The 24,690-nt window shown below is 39.2% G+C and overlaps 2 protein-coding genes and 1 long non-coding RNA gene across 7 annotated transcripts; 1 reads left to right on the top strand and 2 right to left on the bottom strand.

Annotated features, from left to right (window-relative positions):
- The first annotated feature begins 357 nt into the window (after positions 1–357).
- On the top strand, positions 358–21,199 carry LOC143179507 (uncharacterized). The gene is made up of 6 exons (XM_076378791.1): positions 358–594; positions 13,404–13,519; positions 18,046–18,161; positions 18,306–18,447; positions 19,254–19,436; positions 20,466–21,199. Exons 1-6 carry the CDS (start codon positions 501–503, stop codon positions 20,817–20,819), a joined length of 1,005 nt encoding a protein of 334 aa, XP_076234906.1. The 5' UTR covers positions 358–500; the 3' UTR covers positions 20,820–21,199.
- LOC143179508 (uncharacterized) lies at positions 5,474–10,403 on the bottom strand. Of its 3 annotated transcripts, none has more exons than XR_013001977.1 (3): positions 10,336–10,403; positions 5,801–5,967; positions 5,474–5,717 (listed from the first exon to the last, which is right to left on the bottom strand). It is a non-coding gene; the product is annotated as an uncharacterized LOC143179508 (long non-coding RNA). The 3 variants fall into 3 exon arrangements; XR_013001978.1 differs by lacking the exon at positions 10,336–10,403 and adding an exon at positions 8,479–8,536; XR_013001976.1 differs by lacking the exon at positions 10,336–10,403 and adding an exon at positions 8,439–8,534.
- Mif2 (mitochondrial translation initiation factor 2) lies at positions 20,360–24,674 on the bottom strand. Of its 3 annotated transcripts, none has more exons than XM_076378789.1 (12): positions 24,597–24,674; positions 24,090–24,237; positions 23,696–24,015; positions 23,465–23,625; positions 23,124–23,350; positions 22,778–23,048; positions 22,438–22,691; positions 22,063–22,336; positions 21,826–21,990; positions 21,719–21,757; positions 21,159–21,435; positions 20,360–20,691 (listed from the first exon to the last, which is right to left on the bottom strand). In XM_076378789.1, the coding sequence occupies exons 1-11, from the start codon at positions 24,632–24,634 to the stop codon at positions 21,263–21,265; spliced, it is 2,070 nt and encodes a 689-aa protein (XP_076234904.1). In that variant the 5' UTR covers positions 24,635–24,674; the 3' UTR covers positions 20,360–20,691; positions 21,159–21,262. The 3 variants fall into 3 exon arrangements, with proteins under 3 accessions (XP_076234904.1, XP_076234903.1, XP_076234905.1); XM_076378788.1 differs by having other exon boundaries at positions 21,617–21,757; positions 24,597–24,673; XM_076378790.1 differs by lacking the exon at positions 24,597–24,674 and having other exon boundaries at positions 21,617–21,757; positions 24,113–24,236.
- Between the last annotated feature and the right edge of the window lie 16 nt (positions 24,675–24,690).

Genomic DNA, 24,690 nt, shown 5'->3' with positions numbered 1-24,690 from the left:
TTCGAGAGTTCCGCTCCACGTTCCGAGGGCGACGAGTGTCGATCGTATCTGAAACGACGAGAGAGTCTAGATTCGCGCGAAGTGATAGCATGATTTTTTCTTGGATATTCCAGTGAAAATCGTTCCGGTGGTTGGCTGTATCGGGTGGGCGAAATTCGCACGTGGTTAGTGTAGTGTGCACACGCGTCACCGACCGTCGAGCCACGTATTCTCCGTCCCAGCATACATCGTCGGTGTTTGACGCCAGAGAGAGGCAGAGATCCCGAAGGGGAGAGAAGGAAAGAAAGAAGGAAAAAAAGGAAAAGGGTTGCAGCAGGGCTCGCGAAGGCGGCGGACGAAAAAGAGCCGATCGGGTGAACGGGACAGAAAGATCGGGGACAAGATACGAAATTGCGAGAGCAGCCGAACATCGAGGAGGACAGCGAACGCGGCGTGAAGGGAGGAGGGAGAAGGACAGCGATAGAAATCTCATTTCGACGAGCAACTAGCCACGGAGCAAGATGAGCTGCTGCACGAGTGCCCCGATTGTAACGCAGACCTGCGAGACTCTGTTGAGCAAGTGCGAGGTGCCGATCATCGACCTCGCTCACATGGGTGAGTGCAATTCCATTTTCGAAACTTTCTGCCGATGACAGTCGACTGTCGACGGCGCGTCGATCCTGTAGAAAAAAATTCTCGCGAGATGTCGCAATCTTGGGTCGTGGGTCGAGAACTTACGAAATTCGTCGCGAGATATGAACGCAATTGGAAATGAATCGTATCGAAACTGCTCACGAGAGCTCCGAGCAGCTCCGACGGGGGGGACACGTGCATGGAACGCCTATGGGCGTTCTGCGAGTGTGATTAATGCACTGTACCCAACGTTCCATGCACAGGGGGATTCAAAATCTCTCAGCGTCGATCTTTATACCTATCGATTGCAGTTACGCGCACGTGATTCAATACAAATGATACATAGTACCGAACGATTCCTCGTACGCGATGACTTGACGCGGAAAGTTCATAGTTACGTCGGTTGATCGGTCAGTGTTGGATGCAGGGAAATTATCCACGGTAAAAGAACAAGCTAGTGACATCTTTATGCATGTATGCATAAAAAGAGATGTGTTCCTTCCTCATGAGCTTGAACAGGTTTTTTTGCGACAACGAAATGCCAACGAAAGGAAATCGTGAACTTTGGCTTTATCGCAACGGTTGAGTTCGCGGCCGCTGGTGAATTATTAGCGACGCTTTCTAAATATACTGTGTGTACACGTGTATATATTAGGGGGCTTAAGAGCCGTCGCCCCTTTCTGCGCGTATTTTTAACGACGGCGAATTTTTCCCACGTGAAAAACGTGATCGCGAGAGTTAACCGACTCAGCTCGAACCCGACTCCATGGCGCAAGGAATATTAGGGATGCGAGGGGGTGACGCTTTTACGGTTGCTTGGCAACGAGGCCAGGCAACTGGCCAGACAGACAGAGAGCGAGCTAAGCAGCAGGGCAACAGCTTGGCCGTTTCACAGTCGGAGGCGCCTACCTCGGGCCCGACGATCCGTTGAGGTCAGAGCCCGTCTCACAAAGAAGGGGTCCTCCTTTGGCGCCCTCCTCGGCTCATATAGGGTGTCTCGTGGTTTGCCACCCACTTTTCTTTATAGTAATTCACCGTCTGATCACTGAACTGTGTTTCGACAATGGAAGGATACCAACCGTCTTAATAGACTTTCTTTGTATTAGGATTGAGAGACTAATTTAGTTTGGTCTTGGGACACTTTTATGACAGCCACGGTATGGTAGATGGTTACTGATATTTTTGGTGAAATTAAGAGAGATTTTCTGTATAATTGGGTCTTAGATTTTTTTATACTATGCTTTTTTGCATAAGCTCTATACAACGCGAACTGATCACTGTAGGTTAATTAGTGATTCATGGCTCGATAGAACAATGATAGCATTTAAACTTTATCTGCCCGATAATCGAATGAAAGTAAACACAGATAAAAGCGTTGGTGTGTTCAATAGACATTGCAACCCTTTTGTCGGAACTTTTGTTTCAGTCTATACCGAATTTAATGCGCGAGTCTCTGTTTTATCGACTACTTTCTCGCGCCTCGTTTCCGATCTCTCCATACTCGAAGACTTAACCCTTTAACGCTCACGCCCGTGACATATACGGACACACTGAAACATCCAATGTGTATGAGTCCGTGACAGTCACGGCCACTATTACAGCGAAAGTACTTCGCACGCAATTAGAAATGCAAAAAACACATTACAGTATCTACAGAATATAAATCAGCGTAATAAAAATATTTGTGCGTATATTTTTAGACGAAAAGAGGTTAAAAAACAAAACAACTTCTGGTCATGGGGGCCAGAGTCGCACGCGTCCAAACAACCCACTTGGCTCGCTAATATTGATAATACGCGTTAACAGGCATGCAATCGACCTGTTGTCAAACATAATATTGACAATATTCGGGTCGCAAATATGCAGTACCCATAATGCAGTTATCTTGAAACGTCCCGACCAATTTAGCCTCTGCAGCAAAGAAGAAGGTACCACCGAAGTCGATGTCTATCGTTCGATTTCCAGGGCCGAGCGTGCATATTAGTGAGCGATCGCGAAGGTTGACCGGCAGTAACGTGCCTACTGCATATGCGTGTACATATATGCAAGATTCATGAAACGGTCGAATGAAATATCTCGCCTGCGTTCGTGGCCCTACGACTGTGTGCGTTGGATAATGATTTAAGCGGTCGGTCGTGGCGAATGCCATCCGGAGAATAATGGGTCGGCGTGCGTGAACGAAAAAGCGTTTCGATCCACGAGCCGAGCCACGCGAAACGTTTCTCCGTTTATCGTTCCGTCCTACTCCACGCTCGGTCCGGTTCGACCGTTTCTTTCGTCTCTTTCTGTCCCGTGCCGCGTTCATTTCGAGACTGGGCGACAGGCCAACGACCATACAGCTTCGCGAACGGCAACGCTGGTGCCCGACCAAAAGACCAACACCGTGGCCTAGCGTTTTCGAAGCGTATCGCTGATCGAGATATGTCGCGATCGACGCGGAAATATCGCCGCAATTGCGACCGTTAGTCATCGATTATGTAAATCGAGCGGCGAGTGTACAGTTAATTGAAATTCCCGAGTGGAACCCCTTAGTCATCAGCGAGGAGATCTCTTTGTGTCATATTGTATTGTTCGGCCGCGAGTACTGGGTACCTTGGCACGCTCGTGTACGTCTGCAACCACTTGTTGCTTCGTATACGAATAATTGTTCTAACGAGATCGCTGCTCAATCGAGCGAAACCCGCTTGATGCGCTTTTAACCTCGATCTGACTCAGACGATGGAAAAATATTTTTCGCGGTCAGCGTGCGTTGCTACCGGATGAAATTCTCGGCTGGACGCACTTCGAGCGACACCTTCCTTTGTCCGTTCTTTGTTCCCGACTCGAATACCCGCGATTTTACTTTCTTCGCGGAAAGACGACCACGTCTGAGGCGGCGTTACAGTTCGAATCGGTAACCGTCACCGCATATCGTGACCGATTTCCGACCTTCCTCGAAGCGTTTCTTCCTTCTCGGTGGTTTCGATATTTCCGGTACTCGATTTATCTGATAAGGTACAGGCGAAGCTCACGAGTTACGTCATACTTTCTAGAGATTCCCCTGCACCTTCCTTCCGTGAATGGGAGGAGTAATTTTTCTCTTTAACTATGAATCTCTCTCTTTAACACCTTGCCATACTTTGACGAGTCTGACTCGTACACTTTTTACAGTATCTTCGCTGCCGATTACGCGATAACGCGTGGTAAGGATTCTTCGCAAGTAACCGATCACGCACCATCGCGTGAGGGGTCTGTGTCGTTCAATGAGAGCTCTGTTGTTGGCAATCTGGGATAGTCACACATTTCAGATCGGCAGCGAAGGCGATAACATTACGAAAGAAAATTGTACGGGAATGGGTTAAGTCTCTTTCTGTGCTCTCTGGCTCTAGTCCATATACTTAACCTCTAAAAGACAAAATTTCGTTTTGAAATAGAAAAAATCGTGTCCTCCTTTTTTTCTGTGCTTATTACACGTCTAGAAAACATACAACCCCGTTCACTTTTACAATCAGTGCATTTGTCGCGCGCGCAAGCGTGTATGCGCGCCTGCACGTTGCATGCGCGTGCGCCACGGCGCGTTTTTTTTTCAGCGTTCGCGCGTTTACACGTGCCTGTCCCCCGTGGCCACGATATGCAACGATGCGGATAAGTGAACGCTTGTGCACGCGCTCCAAGAATAGACCTTCAAGTAACTTGAAATTTTTTTCGCTCACGCGTTACGTCGTCACGACATTAAAATTAATTAGTGGGTGCATCACCGGGCTCCGGGAAATTGAGTCCTTCGCGTAATTGCGCCGCCTGCGTCTTTTGCTTGCTTTGGCGATCTTTCCATGAATCCCGTTTTGCTTTTAATTTTCTTGTAACAGTGAAACTCTGTGGTGTACGGCATTACTATCTTTAGTCAGATTAATAGCTTTATAATACCGCCTTCACGATTTCTCAATGTGGTTGCTATTACCTTAAATGATTCGAACATGTGTAATTACTTTGAGGTTAGGATTGAGTTGCTTCTGTACAGGATGTTTCTGAAATTATGGTACAATTAAAAAGGAGAGGATTTCTGGCACAAATGTTATTCGAAAATATGTATAGAATACAATTTGTTCACGTGAAACTTCAACTATTTTCTTTTGATTTATGAGCAGTCTGTTTTCCTTGTACAAATGAATATTATATAGTACCAATGCTAGCATTCTCTATGCTACTATCCTCTATTGGTCTACACTAAAGCATTTCCACCGGATGTTTAATTGTTCCACGACAATCATCACGAAAGAATTCGGTCGATAGTCTCGTGCCCGTAACGGGGAAAACACCGTGCTGTGCGTTTCAAAACATTCTTTTTTCTCTTGAGAGTCTTCTGTTTTTGAGGTTACTGGATGCTTGAAATTTCAGTTCTTTTGTGTTCTGCTGCGAAAGACGAATTGATTCCGCCAAGGAGGTAATAAAGATAACATGTGGAAAGAAATCGATGTGATTATTTGCTGTGGGGAGTGATGAATGTAAATTCCTATGTAATGATCGAGTTTGACACCCCTATTGAGCAGTGTCGTAGAGGCACGGAATGCGCACAGTCGGGAGATGTCGAGAGATCGGCATGTGGAGAAAACACGTAGGCTGCAGCAGCAGCAGTTGCAAAATTTGTACTTGCGCAAGTATCGTTCCAACCATGGACGCTGTGGGGATGACGTGTCGACTACAATAGTATTTTATCGTGTTGCGCTTGGATTAGAGTCGTGCATTATTCTCACAAATTTTTACGCAAATTATTACCAAATGAGACGTTTCTATCGAAACTCAGTTTAATGAATAAGAAAGTTTAGATTTTGGATCTATGTATAATTAAGAAACTATATATATATCCATTTACAACTTTTTTTAATCGAGCTTATCAGCTTACGAGATTTTATTTCAATTTCATGACACAGATTTACTTTTCTTAGTTTCGATATACAAAGTACAAAGTATCAATGTTGTTGAAACATTCTTCAGTATCAGACACTGACCATGAAAACTTGCGGATCGAGAAAAAACGGGGCCGCACATGATATTACCTCTTCGTGGCTCATTTCGTGTGCAACGACGATAACGCCATGGAAATCTTGCTCGATTTACTGAACGTGAACCTTGCAAAACAGAACATAGTCGTTTCCCAGAATAAAAACGATAGCTTTAAAAGGAAAAGATAAAAATTCAATTACGTACATACCTGTTATACTATGAATATCCATTATCGAACTACTTTTTCCTGTTTCTAATTATATCATTCGTACATGATACGACAGAAAATAAATCGATAAAAAATCGCACGTATAACGGTTAAGTACGGTTCGGGTTCCATGACCGCCAAAATTGCCAAAATGGCGGATCTCGAGGCTGAAATGATTCTTATTTAACTATTCCGAGTAGTGAGTAGTTAAGTTCAAAACTGTACACCAACATGTTCAAAAGAAAAAATCTAAATCAAAGAATGATGTCAATCGCATTCCTCAAATTCCACTTTCATCTTTGCAATCGTACGCTCACAGTCAATGGAAGCTTTTGTTACTAGAAACATAGAGTGTTTGCTGCGTTGTTACCATTATCGACTTGGAAACAATTTCTGTTTCATAGTTTCTGTTACTGTACACGTTTATTTGTTGCACATACTAAACATTACTATTGCTCTCAGCGAGGGAAAGTCCAAAATTAGTCACGACATTTCTTATTCATAAATTCATACATTAGAATTGTTTCGGTTAGTTGAATAGGTTTCCCATGTTAACATTTTATCGCGTCAATATTATATCCTGCCTAGTTCCTACGCTGGAAGGCTGTTCTCATGAATGAAAAATACAGAGCTGAAATCGATGTTCAACTTAGAAAGCTTAAGGCAGGATCAAAAAACCTCTACAAGGTTTCATACTTGGTTTTTAGAGGTTGTCTATCTTTGAATAGTAATTTTATTTAATGGTTCTAAAGAAAAAAAACTAACTATCACATTTATTTATTATTAATCTTGTTTCATTCTGTTAAATAATTTCTTGTTTTGAAACAAAACATTTCCCACGACTCCTCGTCACCCCAGCATTCGTGTTCTGCAACTGTAACTCGCATTGTGGCATTTCATGTCAGTCGAACCGCGTCGTAATACAAGCCTCATTTCCTGCAAACAGGAAGTCTTCAATCTGTTCCCCTGTCTACTCTCGTTCGCAATTACAATTTCGTTATCGAAATTTTTTTTTCACTTCCCTTGAATCAGTTTAACATGATGCATTCCCCAAGAAACTGAAATAAAAGTTAGCCAGTCGCCATGCTCGGTAAAGAAGAGACGAAGATTCGTCACACATCGAAAGAAACAGGATTTCGTATTCACGACAGACTCCATCAAAAGGTGGAGCTGCCAGTCGGCATCGTGCACAACGCCTCAGGTCTGTTTGTTTTCGCACGGTAGTCGCGTGTACCGTTATCGTTCGTTGCAATCGCGTTTTATCGTCTTCGCTTCATCGAAACTATTTTTTTCTTCTGCTGTATTCTAAACTGACTCTCCGCGAGCGATCGAATCAGCGGGTAAAATTGAATGCAACACGGTAAGACAGCAAGGAAAACCTTCCTCGCGTAACGATCTTTCGAATGTAGTAAAATCTCGATTAACCGGCTTGCCATGAAACTTGTACCTCTTCTATTAGCAATTTTATTAGTTGCAGGAGACTACTAATAAATCATTGTTCAAGTTTCAATCGATATTTCATGGCGCTTTTATTGCGATAACAGTAACCATGAATAAAGGAAAGTTTCAGTAAGTGAGACCCGCTTAATCGAGGTTTTACTGTATCTGTTTCTTTCTTTGCCCATAGAATATAGAGACACTGTGCAGCTTCATGGGGAATGATCGTGATTGCGTCAGAGAAAACGCCATCGCTCGTCGCGCGGGTAGAACTTCTAAAACGATTTGGCGGTTGGTGCTAGTGTCGATGATTTATCGAACGTTTCATAAATATCGATGCACGCATATCCTAATGGCACACTTATCGACGGACTACATAAATACGCACCGCTGTCGAAACTCCAATATGCTTCCGTATTGCTTGGCTGCCACTAACGCGCAGTTCGCGTGTATGTGTTTTGCAAAACAGATCGCAGATCTGACATATTCCCCGTATACTGCGAGGAACTTCGATATTGTATTTCATAGCAATGATCGGAGGAAACACTATCTGTCCTCGTGGCATTAGAAAGGATTTACAATTCTATCTGCATTACCGTCTGAATAACGTATCCTACTTATCCTAGCCAGATTGAGAAAATATTCCATTCATCCTGATTACTTAGAATCTGACAGCACCATCTGAATAAGTAATTGATCCTACTTATTCAGAGGTAGATTAATCTAGGAAATCAGAAGCGTATTGAATAACCTAGAACAGAACTGAAAGAGGCTAAAAATCCCTAAAAGGCAATAGATATGTCTCTCCATTTGATTTTTGATTTACAAGCAAATAGTCACGCAGAGATCACAGAAGTAGAATCGTTATATTAGATTTTTCTTAGTCCCAACAAAATTCCCTATTCTAATTCAGGAAACTTAAAGACAGTTTGGTAATTTCTATCGCCAATATAAAAAACCTCAATGTCCTAATCGAAAGTCCACGGTGCTCCTTTGCACCGCGGCAAAGGAGGGTGATTGTTTGAAGGTCTTGCAACGATCTCTGAACCATCATCAATCGAGTATTAACTTAAAACCAAGTTTCTAGGGTGCAGACTCGACCAGGAGAAAATTTTCGCTAGTTTCTCCTGGCACCGGCAGTCTCACCGATACTTTCGCCCGTCGTATTACGATCGAATATACCGTTACCAAGCAGTAATACCTTTTCACATTACCGCTCGGCATCAAGGGAAATAACGCACTTGTCTCGATTAAAAACGACTCTGTACTCGACCTGGACTGATAGGTTGCACCTCCGTGAGCTTCGCGACTACACTTTAGCGTTCCCGCTGATATGCACGCTTGGCGTATCGCTCACGTCGTTACCGATACATTGTTTTTACATCCACTTTAGGAACGATAAATTACCGCGTTGTCGAAGTGAAAGAATGCACAAGTTCGTGCGCATTACGTAAGCAGATACCAGTTAAATGGCATTTTTTATTGCATTCAATCGCGATACTTAGAAAAATTGTTTTTTTATGCGAATCGACGTGTTACCTAACGTTCCTAGATTTTTTTTCCTCTACCTTTGGTATTTTAGAGTATTGTCTTCTACATGAAAAGTATGGCTATACGACAACCTACTTTATTTTGAGTGAAAATATCACTTTTTTAAAGTTGGGTCTTTTTAGCAGCTCATGATAAATGGCAATGTTTAGTACTTCGAGTTAAATGACCTATCATTTGTTTCAAGATTTATGTATTTTTTATAATAATGTTAGCGAATTCAAAAAATGTAGTAATTGAGTATTTAACACTCGTGTCTCATGACCCAATAAGTACTACTAAAAAAGGAATTGGCATTGTCATAAAGCGTATGACACTTGCTGATGATAGTGTTTACATGCGACCGTTGACGCATATATAGATAAATAAGAAGCACACGTTCAGCGATAATTCACAGGAAACTGGCCGCGTTGAAATACGCAACGTTCGATTCACTTGATTCCTCAAACTCCTGAGCAATGAAAAGTCCAGAACGTAAGGCTCATGAAAAGAATTATCGCTTCTCAATTTTTCCTGATATTAATTTCGCATGCAACGTTGTCAACGTCACCCAGGATTCAATCACGACATACCCTGTTTTCATTTTCTTGTTATAATTGAATGGTTAACGCCCTCCTCTAAAAAGATAACCGACTAAAAGCTTCCAGATCGATTTTAGGCGATTTTAGTTCGCTAGGAAACTTCGCGTCACAATCTGCTGCCACGACACGAGACATAGTAAATCATCAGATAAGGCGTTTAATTCCACAGCAAACCGGTTGTGATATCAGGGCCTCACTTCTAACAAATTGCCAGACGAATCGATACGGAAAACATATTTAACGATCTCATAAATTATTCTTCCCCTTCGCGATACGTTCACCCGTGATCCGTGATACGATGAAGGAATACAATTCAAACAGTCGAAAGTTCGCGAAACGCATCGGCGACACTTTTCCACGTGCGCTGTGTCACGTGCGTTCACGTGAACGAAGAGTGCACCAGGTACGATTGTCGAGCTTGGAAAATTCATTGTAACTCGTGGTGTTCGCCGTGGATTTTCGACAGATTTACCGCGACGATTACGCGCGATCTACGATAGAGCAGTAACGATTTACGAGCGCGCGTGACGAAAGGCTTTCGGTTAAACGTTAATCTTTGCAGACACGATGTCGTTCACGAGTTTCGCGTAAATTCTCTCGGTATCGGATAATTGATTCGGACTTAGTCACGCCGCGCCTTCGCCGATTCCTGGTTCGAGTTCGTGTTTGTTGTCGGAAGCTTCGAGGCGCCTGTCCCTGACGCTGTGAACAAGCTAGACGTTGCCTGCTGAACAATTCCGTTTGTAACAACAAACCGTCTGTGTTATTGGAGCGAGACAGCGGAAAACGATTGAGAAAACCAGCGGATCGTTGTTACAGAAATTGTTCGGTAAGCACGATCTGCCAATTTAAAACGTTCCATATTGCAGCAGAAATCAGTAACTGAGTAATTGATGTATTGTGTACTTAAATTGAAGATCGGTAACCAGTCAGTCGAATCAACGTAATTTATTCAGTGAAAGCAATTACCTGGTACTTGTATGACTTTGTGTTTCATTGTTCTACGTTCGCCTTCACTTTCCATCGGTGAAACTTTTCTTGTAGGTATCGAATGTTCGAAAAATATTGAGTGAATGCAATTCGTGATTGGCGAACCACAAAGAAATGGTCTTTTTTTGTTATCAGTTTGAGACGACTTTTACTATTTTGGCGATATGGAGTACTTGGGGTACTTCAGCGATATGGAGTACGCGTGGTACTTTAGTACTTCGGAGTACTCGGGTGCTTTAGTACCTTGGAGTACTCGGGGTGCTTTAGTACTTTGGAGTACTCTGGGTACTTTGGATCTTTTGGAATATTCAAAGTACTTTGAACCTTTTGGAGTACTCGTAGCATTTGCATGGTCTGGAGCAAATGGGGTACATTGGATCTTTTGAAGTACTCTAGGTACTTGAATAGTCTGGAGTACTTGGAATACTTTATACCTTTTGGAGTACTCCCAACATTCCAGATCGCCAACAGGTACAGCAAATAGCACACTTAAAAAAGATTAAATATTGAGTTTCATTCCTCAATTTCTTTTTCCCACATCTAACTGCTCTGTAACTTCTAGGGGAAGTATCCGAACTCCGTTAGTTCAAGCCGAAGTAATTAATCATTTCCACGTGTCACTTCACCGTTATATCGAACACTGCTCGAACTTATTTGAACTTACCTACGCGAGCGACCGTAGAATGTTTACCAAGCCTGTTAATATTTGGTATGTATCGGACCACTTTGCAACGCACAAGGTAACTAATTTCTGAAGGATACAGTGAATCATAGTGCATGTAAATTTTTTGTGGTCGTTATCCTCGAACTGCTCAATTAGGGTTTATGCTTATCCTAGTTATCTTAGTTGTCCTCTCTACAAGTATGTACTTGAATAATAATGGTACCGAGTTTGAACATCAGGAAACACTTATTGCTTCTGTCTTTGTATCTGAATGAATAGCACTTATTTCAACATTTCTGATAATTGAATTCTAGTTCGATCGAGGATTTGCTCTTGAGAGCAAAGTATAAGTTGCAATAGCGTGTCGTGTTTTCACGATAGTAGATAAACTTTTGATAAAGAATAACTAACTTCAAAGAAGTTTCTCGAGATGAAATATTTTAATTCTGTTAATACAGACATGTATTCGATACTCTTTCTGTGAATTGAAATATAGAATTGATCCATAAAGTCTAAAGAACAGACTGTAAATTATTCGCTTTCTTGATACACAAGCTATTGTTTAATCCTCCAAAGAACAATTGACTACTTACCAGTAATAAGCATACATGGATATATATTATGTCGTAACACGCTAAGTTCCTGATTGCAATAAGTAAAAGTGTTGCAAGTAAACCTGTCAGATGCAGTAGCAATCAATCTTTCCAATTCATCCTTTTAAGTAAAGTTTCTAATAAGTATTTCGTCATTTAAGTAAAATTTACAACCGTGTTTATAATACAATAAAACACAATTGCTCTCTGAGATATTATAGAAGATCCTCAGAAATCTTTTTGAAACCCAAGAGTATTCAACAGCATCTCGAGAAGAGGTCCTTGTGAATTTCAATTTCCGTAGCATTGGCCAGTTGCCCAACGACGATGATTATCTCCGAGGACGTAGAAACGCGAAGAGGAAGTTCCCTCTCTCTTTCCGTCTTCCCGATTCTCTTTCTTTGTCCCTTTGCTGGTCGCAGAAATAGCGAATTTCATAGGAAGCACAAAACATAAAATCTACGTCAGTTCAGCCTCACAAGCATCACTGCAATCTAGTGTGTTATTGTAGAAAGTTTGCTCTTGCGATAACGTGGCAACAAGAAGCCACGAACAAAATATTTATCTGCTTTTGACCAACAGCATAATTCAGCCACAGAAGACCGAAAATAACAGCTTATCGTAAAAAGGCGGGCTATTTTAGTATTGTCTACTAAAATTAATATTACTGAAAAATTGTTCAAAAATAGAAGCTAGGAAACTTCGAGGAGCGAAAGAGGGATGTTTCGAAAAGTCAATTATTGAGACATAGATAATCTGAAAGCATATTATCGGATGATTCAAGAGAAACAGGTTAATTTGGCGCAAAATTCAAAGCTTGTCTAACCGTTTGGCGCGAAATTCAAAATTTCAAATCGTTGAGTTTGCGACGAGCTTCGCGACGCAAAGAAAACGGTCGCGTTTGAGGATGATCTAGTAGACTCTGATCATTTATCTGCATCTATCGTGTCGCGAGGTGAAATCAACTTCTCACGAGCGAAGAAGTTCCGAGAAAGCAATCGTCGCTGCGTGTCCGTTGTAATACGAGATCCGTTCATGGGCGAAGGAAAGGAGAACCAGCCGAGTGTACCGTGCGTGATTCGCGATAACGTTCGTTATCAGCATCTGGCGAAAAACAAGAGCGCCTGTCGAGTCTCGCTCCTTCATTCGCTGTGCACACTGTAACGAATCATCTTTCGAAGAAAAGATTCACTTTAATCTTCTCGTTAACTCCTCTTTTCCTAAAAAAACAAAGCGCGATAGACTTACTTAAATCGATTTAATATCGCTGTTATCAACTATTAACAGACCATTGAAATTCGCTTGGTACGCGCATTCTTGGACAGTCGTTCCCATTAAAACGATCGAACCATCGATTTCCGGAAACTTGATCTCTATTAATAATCGTCGCGGAAGTAGAGCATTCGCTTATCACCAGGCTGAAAATCGCTCGTTTTACGAGCATGCATACGCAATCGAGCGATATTCGCCTCGAACGAAGGCGTCTATCGCGAGAAGATGAAGCATGCACGATACGAGGCCCTCTTTGTCCGCGTCATCGATGTAAGGAGGAACAACCGTTGCGTCTCTTTAAGTGTCGCATCACCGATAACGCCGTATTTGTCAATGGGTGTCTCAGCTGAATGAAAGAATTATAATCAATATTCGAGGGAAGGAACGAAAGGAGAGAGGGGACTCCTATCGATGTATTGTCTGTAAGGAAATCTCGCGTTATAGATACGAGCGAAGAACAGTGTACTCGTTTCCGTTCTGTCAGTCTCTGTCTCACTGTTTCCCTTTTCTTTTTCCAGGGACTGAGAGATGTCCTCAGAAGGGTGTCGTGAAGCAAGTGGCTTCGAAGCTGGTAAGGGCGCTGTCCGAGAAAGGACTGGCCTTGCTCGTCAACCACGGCATTCCGGAATGCAAGGTACGCATTTCCATCGATACTCGTTCCTTGTGATCGTTCGATCGAACAGCGAGCCCCGATATTACGCGGCCTTGGCGCTCGCGTAATTATATTGGAGGGAAAAATCGGTGGTAAAAATTAGAGCCGTCAGGGCAGTCCGCAAGAACGAGTCGACGCGAGTGCTCGGGCTGAATACCTTACAATAATCTATGTACTTGAGGTGCACCGTGTACTTGGAGTGCTTAATGCGTTCTGAGATAGGCAATGCGTTCAAGGAACTTTGTAAGCTGATAATCGTTTAGATACTGATTTCATATGTTAGATACCTATCAGTTTCTTTTTGTTGCATTAGGGAATTAATGTTGGGGCCTCTCAGTGACCCCATTTTGGAATACTAAGGGTCAGGTACTTTATTCGTTTCAATAGTCCGAATTTCCAAAATTTTCATAAAATAGATACTGTAAACTGAAGGTACGTTGGTAGTATGATAAGTTTTGAAGATTTAAATATTGAAAAATCTGAGTGGATTTAAAAACTTTGAATATTTAAGTATTTGAAAAAGTTTGAATATTTAAATATTTGAAAAAGTTTGAATATTTAAATGTTTGAAATTTTGATGCATATGATGTGCTTTTATTGGGGTTGTGAAACTTACAATCAGAACCAAAAAAAGTATACTAAAGTAAAACGTTAAGATATTTGGTAATAGAATATTCAGAGCAAATATAAACATTTCAATCTTCATACTACATAGCAAAATGTTACAAGAACCTAGCAATATTCCCCGAGTTCGCGGTACCATTTGAAAAATAGACAAACCCTCTCATGAAAGGGCTCCCCGAGTAGGGCTAATCAAAGTCTCTCCTCAAGATACCGCGTACTTGTACTTGATCGTATTACACGCCATGGCGTCCTTACCTCATGACGAGACTCTCGTCCTTGGTTGTGTTACAAAATTACTTGGTGTCTCTTGGAACCAGAATTAAAGGAGTCAAGGTAATAACGAGATAGAACGAGAAGAGCGTGTCGAAGGAGAGTCGACGTTAGCGAGTCTACTCGCGACGTTGCGTGAGAACGAGAAAGGAATCGTAAATTTGATCACGGATCACACGAAAGGATTTCGCGACGTTTTTCGTCGTCGTCAGCGTCACGGGCCGCGCCGTGACGAGTTTTCAAGGGTTCACAGCCGATTAAGCGACGCGTGGATTTTGCGATGACCTTGTTGGCAGTCGGTGCTCTCCTATCAAGGAAGAAAACGTTATCGTCGATTCGTTCATTATATTTCACTAGATAATAATTCATACGTATTACGCTCTGCCTTCAACACGTACGTACTTCTGGTTTATCGTGTATCTTTACGCTACGATCGTATAATCAATATAATGCGTGGATTTATTTGATACGGACGCGTTTACGTTGCGCTTTTAGAAACTATTAACATCTAGTACACGCTCTATTAACCCCGAGTTCCGCCATTATCGCGACGAAGAGCACATTTAAGAATGGTTACAATTGAGAAATCTGATTAATTTCTTTTTTTGGAGAGAGAATGAAGCTCTCTTCTTTGGTCGCTGCAAAACAGTTTTATCAGGCACGATATAAATTGCCATAAAAAGTAATTCCTTTGGATTGTTCTGTTGCTGACAGTGAGGAGGAAAAATATGTTGGTTTACTGAAGCTGAATATGCTAATCAAGAGAATGTCTTTCCATGAAAAGTTATTCTTAAGCTTTCATACGCGGTTGACGAAGAATCCTCTGCGCTCCTTTAACTCGGCCTCATTTTCGAGTTCCTCTTTTAAGGAACTCACTTACAAAGAACAATTTTGTTACCTTTCTATGAATATTACTCCCCCACACATATCCCACAGTGTATTTCAAATACAAACGAATATCTGTATAAATTTTTTAAATTCAACCCCTCACAATTACTCCAAAAGAAAAAGTATTCCTCATCATTGGCCACCCTTGTCCATTTTACCAACATAACTCGAACAATTTGATCCTGCCAATGAAAAACGAAAATTTTCCATTTACTTCCTACGTCATCTGGGTACTCTCCATCTTCAGCATGGTTTCCTCCAAACAATTGCTCAACCGATTCGTCCCGAGAAAACGTCAATGTGTATACAGAGGCACATGCTCTCGCGTGGCTAGCTGTCTCCGCGGGGGGATTTCTTAATTCGATTCGATTCGAGCGGAGATAATTAAAAGCGACGGCTCGTTTCAGCCAATTGACGCACTGTATACGCGCGACTGATAACACGAAATACTCTGTGACGTCAGTCAGACCAGCCTCGCAATGCAAGTAACGGAGGAAACGAGCCGTGGCAGAACAGAATGAAGCTCTGAGGGAGGTAGCAACTGGTGGAATAATGAACACCCGCTTTGGCCATTATCGATGCCACAATATCGTGTGTCTGGTAGACGCTCCTCTGACGCAATATTTGATAAACAATTACAAATCCATTGACGATGATACCGCCGAGGTATCGCGCTATTGGCTGACCACTGGCTCCTCGATTTCTCTGGACAATTCCACTTGAATCTATAGAGGTGTTTAAACGGAGTCCAGAGAGGATTTCTTCAGATTTTTACTAGCTATGTAAGATAACTTTGGAGAACAATTTTTAAGAAATTTTTTTGTGGATCAATTTGCAACTCGAGTACTTTTTCGGGGTCATGGGTGGTACACAGCTGTTGCTTGGTGGAATTGTTGAATTGGTGAGTTGGAAAACAGTACAAGTCTAAAATTACACTTAATACACTCTGGCTGTGGGGTCCAGATATGGTAAATGCACGGAACTAGGCGTTGGGATAAAATATCTGAAATTGTGGTTTTTGGACTTGTACTGTTCTGCAACTCACCGATTCAAATTAATATCATTATGATAAGACTGATTTGTTTACGACGATTAAACATTTGTTATTCGTCAGTCCAATAAAATTTGATCCACTTGTGTAAATATGTATTGTGACGCTTGAAACCTACAGTATCTCGAGGTCATAATTTGGTGGAAAAAAAAGGTTAATTAATTTTTATGCGTAAAATGAAAAAATGTATCCGTTAAGCTGTCCTTTTCGTGGGAAGTTTCGTTTTCCTTTCGAAGAATGGAAGTAATTGATATTCCGATAGGGAAAAAGTTAAATAACACTGGAATTACGTGAGAAGCACGATTCGCGACACGGTCAATTGAGTGAAAAGGACAGGAACTTCTTTCAAGTTAAAAATAGGGTCTCTAGAATGTGGTCTTTGGAATTTCAAAGCACCGTTTCTTACATATATGAAATTTTATTTTATTCAAATAAACGCACGCTCGACTCTAAAGTGACTGCGATACGCTGATCGTACATGTTGCACAAGCTTATTTTGAAAGTCGAGAAGTTTCTTTAAAATTCCTCCAAGTGATTTAGTGATATGTTCTTGGCGACCCAAGGAGTCGTGTTTTCCTTAAGCTCAAAAGTCGTTAGAAATAGTTAAAAATCGTTAATAGCTCTTGTACTTTGGTTCTCATAGATTCACGAATTCGCTATTTGTAATCCTGTTCAAAGTTCAGTATCAAAATATAGTATATCAAGGGATTTAATCGGAATAACTTATCTAATTAACTAGTTGATAAATCTAAAATTTCAAACGTAAGAGGAACTAGCTCTGTACAGAAGGATTAAAATTGATAATTTCGAGATAGAAACCCCTCATAAGTAATCAAGAATTTGAAGATTTAGAATAGTCAATTTTTTTTTTATCTGCTGAATTAATTTTTTTAAAAGATAAAACACCAAAAAACCAATGGGACATTGCATTTTTCGCAATAAGCCCACTTGAGAGCAAGTTTTGATAATGAAAGTGGCACGCATCATCGCGATAACAAATTTAACGTTACTTTTCACCGATAACAAAGCTTGTTACCTGCCAGGATGATACGCGACTGATACCGAGCAAAGACATTAATTACATAATAATTTCGTTCAGTTAAGACCACTTTAAAACCGTAATCTTTGTTTTAGATTAATTGCCCAAAGTTCCATAAAGTCAGAAAGATCGAATTACCTTGACGAAACAATGGAAACAAAATGCAAGTAGTTCGCTGACTCATGAGCCACTTTTTTAGACATTTATGTCACTTAGGATTTCTAGCAAACGTACTAGGTGACTCAAAACAGAGGTTGAGTCAGTAGAAGATTGATAGACTGCACCGTATGCAAAAATAATTCAGGGTCAAATAGATAAGAATTACCTCACCTTGTTACGTGTAACATGTGTAACAATGAACTGTTGCCTATTACTATATCCTTATCACTGTAGAAATAAACAGTTATTATAATGTTCCATTATAATCAATCATACAAGTCATGAAAATTCTTTTACAGATCAGAGAAATCAAATTTTCAAAAAGACTTTTATTAAAAACCAATTAACAAAGTCTACAACAAAAAAATGTATGACTTGATATCAACTAAATTCAGTATTTTCTATGTTCTATGTACCTTCCTATGTACCTCCAAAACTGCTACCAAATACCTAATATACTATTTTCTGTATTCGCAGATGAAGGCCGCTTACAGAGCTCTCGACGCTTTCTGCGAGCTTCCTGAGGATACGCGAGCCAAATACGAGCGCGCCTCGCCGAACAACCACGGCTACATTAAACCCGGACCATCCAAGTAAGAAATGGAGAAACAGTTAATCCTGCATCGGGATCTCTCTCGATTAGATTTGGATCTCAAGATTGTGATCCACGATTAGATTAAGTAATCGAATCTCATCAAAGAGGTCCACGATAACCGAGCGTTTCAACTTTCTTGCAGATACACCGACGAGAAGGAAGCTCGTCATGTGTTCAACGTGACCGGAAGTGGAGTCCTCCCAGACGAAGAGGTGCCTGGTTTCAGATCAGCGGTCGACGAACTTTCTCGGGATTTCAAGCAACTCTCTGCCATGCTCCTTACTGTAATGTTTCTTCTTCCTGACGAGTATTAACGTTACTATATCGATGATCGTTTCGACTGTTAGTTTGTTAATATCAGCGCTAAAGGCTGGAATGATTGACCGAAGCAAGAGCTAGTGTTTTTCGGTTGCTGTTCAGAGAAATCTGAGAGGAAGGTTTCCTCTCGCTGTTTAGAGGGCACGTAAATATTTAAAGTCGTCTGGCTCTTGCGTCGACTTCTTTTAGCTTCATCCTGGAAAAAAGTACATGAGTGTTGTAAGTTCTTTTGACGCGAGCTCAGTTTTTTAAAGAATCTAGTGATGATGAACTGAAGAAAGTGTTTGATAGTTATGACCTACTGTCGTCTCCTTTTTATGCAGCGTGAAACAGAAGTATGTGATCTCACTTTGGTACCGTATTCTACTCCTCCTGTAATAGGATTACCATTGGCAGTAAATACTCAAATGTAGTACCCATATATTTATGACTTTTTGTCCTTAGGAACAGTAGAATACGCTACCAAAGTGGGTCCATATATTTTCTTCTTTCCTCTCAAAATAATATTACTATGCTACTTGAGTATTAGAGACATTTAGTTCCTAGATGTACTTTTTTCCTGCTATCATTTCTCATGACAATTCGGTGTAGCTCCTGGTTGTTTACGGTGTGATAAAAATGTAAGCAGCAGTCTCTGACTGTAAGTAACCCTACAAACCAATCTGTCTAGGAAATAAGTAACACGATTGGTTTCTTCGGTTGCTTTACAGCGGTCATTAGGTACTATAAAGTAAAAATAGGGGCCAATGTATGTGTGATGTATGCCTTGTAGGCTCTGGCCGTGGGCCTAGAGCAATCCCCTGATTTCCTGCTCTCGAAGCACTCCCACATGCTGGAGTCTGGTAACGAGTCGACTCTTCGCCTTCTTTACTATCCACCCCTTGGTGCACCAGCGCCTGGACTGGCTCGTTGTGGCGCTCATTGTGACTATGGCACTCTCACTCTGCTGGCACAGGTAGGCATTAACCATCCACTGTCAGACAATTTTTTAACGTCTACAGAATCTGATTTATGACTACGTTTATGTTATACTACTACATTACAGATTGCAAAAGCTTATCTAAATATATACTGCTGAAAAAAATAGTGGCATAGAAAAATTTTGAGCAAAAATTGGCGAACTTAGACGGACAATAATTCCGCGACAAATAATCGCAGCTTCATGGTTCTTCTTTTAAATCGAAGCCTGAAGTCTTTACTTTAAGATACTATGTCTCGATTTTAAGTTGAGTACGTCCCTATTACTATAACCCCTGAAATCTGAGGACATGTTTGTCACATTGAATATTGCAAAGTTTGACGGCATGCTCTGACTTGCAAAAATTTTTTTCGGGAATGTCGTTTAGAGTGGAGAAAAGCCCAAACCTTCTCCATTAATTTAAAAAAAAGATCAAGTCGCTGCGACTTTTTTTCGCAAAGTTACAGTACTTTAAAGTAACCCTTGCATTTGTACAGTATATTGGGTAGTGCTGTACATGACAAAAATGCAAGGGTTACTTTAAAGTACTGTAATTTTGCGAAAAAAAATCGTAGCGACTTGATCTTTTTTTTATATTAAAGGTGAAGGTCTGAACTTTATTCTACTGTAAACGGTATCCCTCAAAAAAATTTGAGAAAGTCCGTGTATTCCGCCAAACTTTGCAAGTTTCAATATGACAAACATGTCCACAGATTTAAAGAGTTACAATGGTAGGGCTGTACTAAATTTAAAATCAAGACATACTATCTTATAGTAAAGATTTCAAACTTTCAATTTTAAAAAAACCATGACACTGCACTGATTTTTCGCAGATTTATTGTCACTCAAAGATAGCCAATTTTTGTCCAAAATTTTTCTATACTATACTTTTTTGAGGAGTGTATTTCACTAAGTAAAAGTTCATTATAATGGAATTGTATTTACCATAGTGCTGTATACAATCATTTACAAATACAATAACTATAATATTTGCAACTATTTAAGAAGGATCATAATTGTTTCTAGGATTGCGAGGGCGGCTTGGAAATACAAACTCCATACGGAGAACGATGGGGAAGAGTCGGACATCTCCCAGGTGCTATTTTGGTAAACACTGGCGATATCTTGGCAAACTGGACCAACGATCAGCTTCCAGCTTTAAGACATCGGGTCGTTGTCCCAGAACACTGTGGTCGAGGTCGTCATTCTATAGCGTTCTTTGTACATCCAGACGATAATACTCCCATAGAGCCTTTGGATACAAAAATCGCAAAAGCTAATCAGGAATCAGCACCATGTCGCTTGCAGAAAAAGAAACGCGGTGTTCTGACTGCATATCATCATCTTCAACGTCGTCTTCGAGAAACTTATGCCTCTTAACGACATTTTTTTGTTTTTTTTTTTTTTTTTTTTTTTTTTGCGAATGAGATGTTCCCTAAATAACATTGCCAGTGATCGCTGAACACGTGTAATTCAACTGGCAATTTTCAACGTTGTAACGCCACGATTCAAAAGTATTATTCGTTTTATAAAAAAACACTGACATATAAAAAATAAACAGTACAATCTCGAATAGGCGTGAAATGACAGTACTTTAAAGAAGACAACACTGTCATTGATACAATGTAAGAACTGCGATGTTGCGTTACAAAGGCAATAATAAAGGAATTTGTACTTACACTTTGTAAAAATATATTTTGTATAAATTAATTTAATTACCTAAGTGAAAACAGGAGAATAAAATATTTCTCTGTTTTACATCCATTGAATTTATATGGAGCATAAATTATGTCGTAATATTTTACATATATAAGTATATTAATTTAGAATCCTGGGTCCCAAGTAATGTTCTGAGTCTTCTTATATAGTTTAAAACAGATAATTTTGTCTCCATGTTGAAATGAAATAGTTGAATCTTCTAACCTAAGACCACATTCACCATTAACTTTTATAGAAGACACCTCCTCTTTTAAATGCCTCAGTGACGCTAATTTTCCTACAACAAAACATTCAAATATACAAATATCAATTTTAATGTTGATTAAAGAATGGAGATAAAATAGAAGGAAATATGTAATTTAAAAAATCAAATGATGCACATGAGATCCTTATCGATAGTTATCGATAAATAGACCAATACCAATTGACCAATTATCAACTGTTGTATATTTATTTACCTGTGTAAATAGTTTCATTTCCCCTTATTAAATGATACAGTGCAGATTTCTGGAGAACGCCTTTTGTACAAGAACAACCTGCAATATTTACTTTTTTCTTACCTTCTGTTATTTGGAAATTTTGTTGCACGTTTGCTTCACCTACACTCAAAAAATAAACTAAGTATCTTTTTTATTTTTTTATTTTTTTATTTTTTTTATTTTAATACCTAATATTTCTTCCACGTCGATTTCAGGTAATTTCCCATTAATTTCGTTTTTAATGTCGTCAAAGAGTTTATATATAACATTAAAAAATCGAATAGATAAGCCTTTTCGCTTGGCTTCCTCTTCTAGTTTTGGAGATGCATTCACATTAAAACGATAAATGACAGCTGAAGATAAAATAATTTAGTACGATTAGATAAGAACAGTACGTAGAACATACTTTTATGACGCTATATTACCATTAAATAATTCTGCTAATTCTATGTCTGTCTCGGTGACAGGCCCAATACCATAATGAACAATATTTAACCGACACAAATTATCTTCCGTATACGTATCAAAAATATCTAATATCGCTTCAACACTCCCAACTACATCACCCTTTAATATGACATTGAGTAGAGGAAGAGAGTTATCGTCTTTATGTTGTGATTTATTATGATTATCCAAAACAGGGACCGATGGTAAATATATACCCTTTGATCTTTTAACTGCTAGCAATTTTTTATAACCCTGTAATGAAAAAAAGGCATGTTTTTTTCCAAACAATCGTACACCATTTAAGTCATGAATCATAAGCATTCATTCAATAAGATTATTGAATACTACATTACCTTAAGCCAAGTTTCTTCTCTTTTGTCAGCAGCTTCTTTATGTTCCATAGCTAATTTATTATCACGTTCTGATCCTCGATGTTTTAGGACTGCGTTTAGTGTTTTTTCATTCTCCACTTGTAATACTTCATCTCCAACGTTCGGCAGTTCTCTCCATCCAATAATTTGTACCGCGTCGGCTGGTTTAGCTTCTAAGACTGGACGCCCAGCATCATTAAACATAGCTCTTACTTTTGCCCATACAAGCCCAGACACTGAAAAGTGTGAATAATAACCAAAATTAGATAAGATCTTGTTCTTTTCAGAATCAGTGGATTTTTTTTTTTTTTTTCTTTTTTACCTAATAAACAGCCTTTTTTTAGAGTGCCACGTTTAATCAAAGCAGTCACTAATTTTCCACGACCAACGGAATTAGTACATTCAATTATAACACCTTCTACTGACCCTGAAGGATCTCCCTTCAGATTCATTAATTCAGCTTGTAAAATAATTGCTTCTGTTAAATCTTCTAAATTCATTTTCTTTAAAGCGGATATATTAATGCACTGAACATCACCGCCAAGTGTTTCAACTACAATGCCATGTTCCGCTAACATTTTCTCTGTCCGTTTCTAAAAAATAATAAAAATTAAAGAATAAAAAACTTCAGCATTTCTTAAGTATTTTTAAAATTAATTATACATTACAATATCAGCATTGGGTTTGTCAATTTTGTTGATAGCGACTATAATTGGAACGTTTGCATCCTTCGCCATTTCTATACTTTGCAAAGTTTGTTCTTTAACGCCATCATCAGCTGCTACTACTAATACTACAATATCTGTTACATGTGCGCCTCTGAATCTCATAGAAGTAAAAGCAGCGTGACCAGGAGTATCCAAAAACGTTACTCGTTGACCAGACTTTAAAAACACTAAAATTTATTACGCATTTATCTGTTTTCATGTCAGTCAATGATTCATAAAATTTAATTCACATAATAATCAATAAACTGTAAAATATTGTGGGATAATAGAATAATACCAACCATTAAAGGCACCTATGTGTTGTGTAATTCCACCAAATTCTGTATCAACAACTCTTGTGTCGCGTAAAGCATCTAACAAAGTAGTTTTGCCATGATCAACATGTCCCATAATTGTTACAACTGGATGTCGCTTTACTAAGACTGATTCATCAGGTGGAGTACTAAAACAGAAAATGTAATATAATATTGGAAATTATACTATTAGTAAGAAAAACATAATTCTTGCATTACCTTTTAACAATATCTACATATTTGATTTCCTTTGTAACATTTTGATTTGGTCTTGCAATAGTCTTAGCTCTGCAACCTAATTTCTTAACAACATCATACATTATAATTTTATTTGTTATAATATTATTCTTTCTATAATGGGCCCCTCTATGTGCAATATGGAGAGCATCTAAAACATCATCGATATTCCTATTCGCAGACGTTGCTAATTCTGTTACTGTCATATTTTCCCAAACTTGTATCAATGGCAATGATTTTTTTTTAGATTGCTCAATATTAATATTGTCCTGCTTTGCGGTATCGTAGAGTGTTTTAAACAACTGAAAATAATTTAAAATTTTTTTAATTTAGAATATTTACAGTTTAAATAAATCATATAAAATTATTAACATACAGCTTTTTGTTTGCCCACTTTACTTTTTAAACATATAGGTGTAGCATGATAACATTGACGTTGAATGTATGATGTGCAAAGAATTTGTAAAATACGATTTGTAACTGGATCATAGCACACATTGTCCATCAAACACTGCCTCAAAAAGCTGTAAATGAATTAAATATCAATATAATTCTAACAAAGGATATATTACACAATTGAATGAAATCATACTAAAGGAGTAACTTTATAGTTAAAAAAATGAAAACGCACGTGTCATTCATTAATAATTTAAAATTTGTATTGTATTATGGAAGAAAATTTATAAGAAGCTTTTATTATATACGAAAAATCACTTTTACAAAAATTATTATATCATAACATTAAAGTAAATTAAGGTTATGTTTAATATATAATATTACAAATGAAATATAAAATGCTTATTTTAAATGAAAAATAAATAAATTAAGAACCATATAACTGAAGTGTGCAACTATTATTAAAACTATTTATATAAAAATTTACCTGAATTGTGTACATGATTTGACCATTGAGACAGCCATATTTGTTTTTACCTAAGAAACTTAGTACTACAGTACTACTGACTCCGCTCAGATGG

Source organism: Calliopsis andreniformis, chromosome 5 (assembly GCF_051401765.1).
Source record: "Calliopsis andreniformis isolate RMS-2024a chromosome 5, iyCalAndr_principal, whole genome shotgun sequence".
NCBI lineage: Eukaryota > Metazoa > Arthropoda > Insecta > Hymenoptera > Andrenidae > Calliopsis > Calliopsis andreniformis.
Note: the sequence above shows the minus strand (reverse complement) of the source record. Positions and strands in the feature narration are given on the sequence as shown.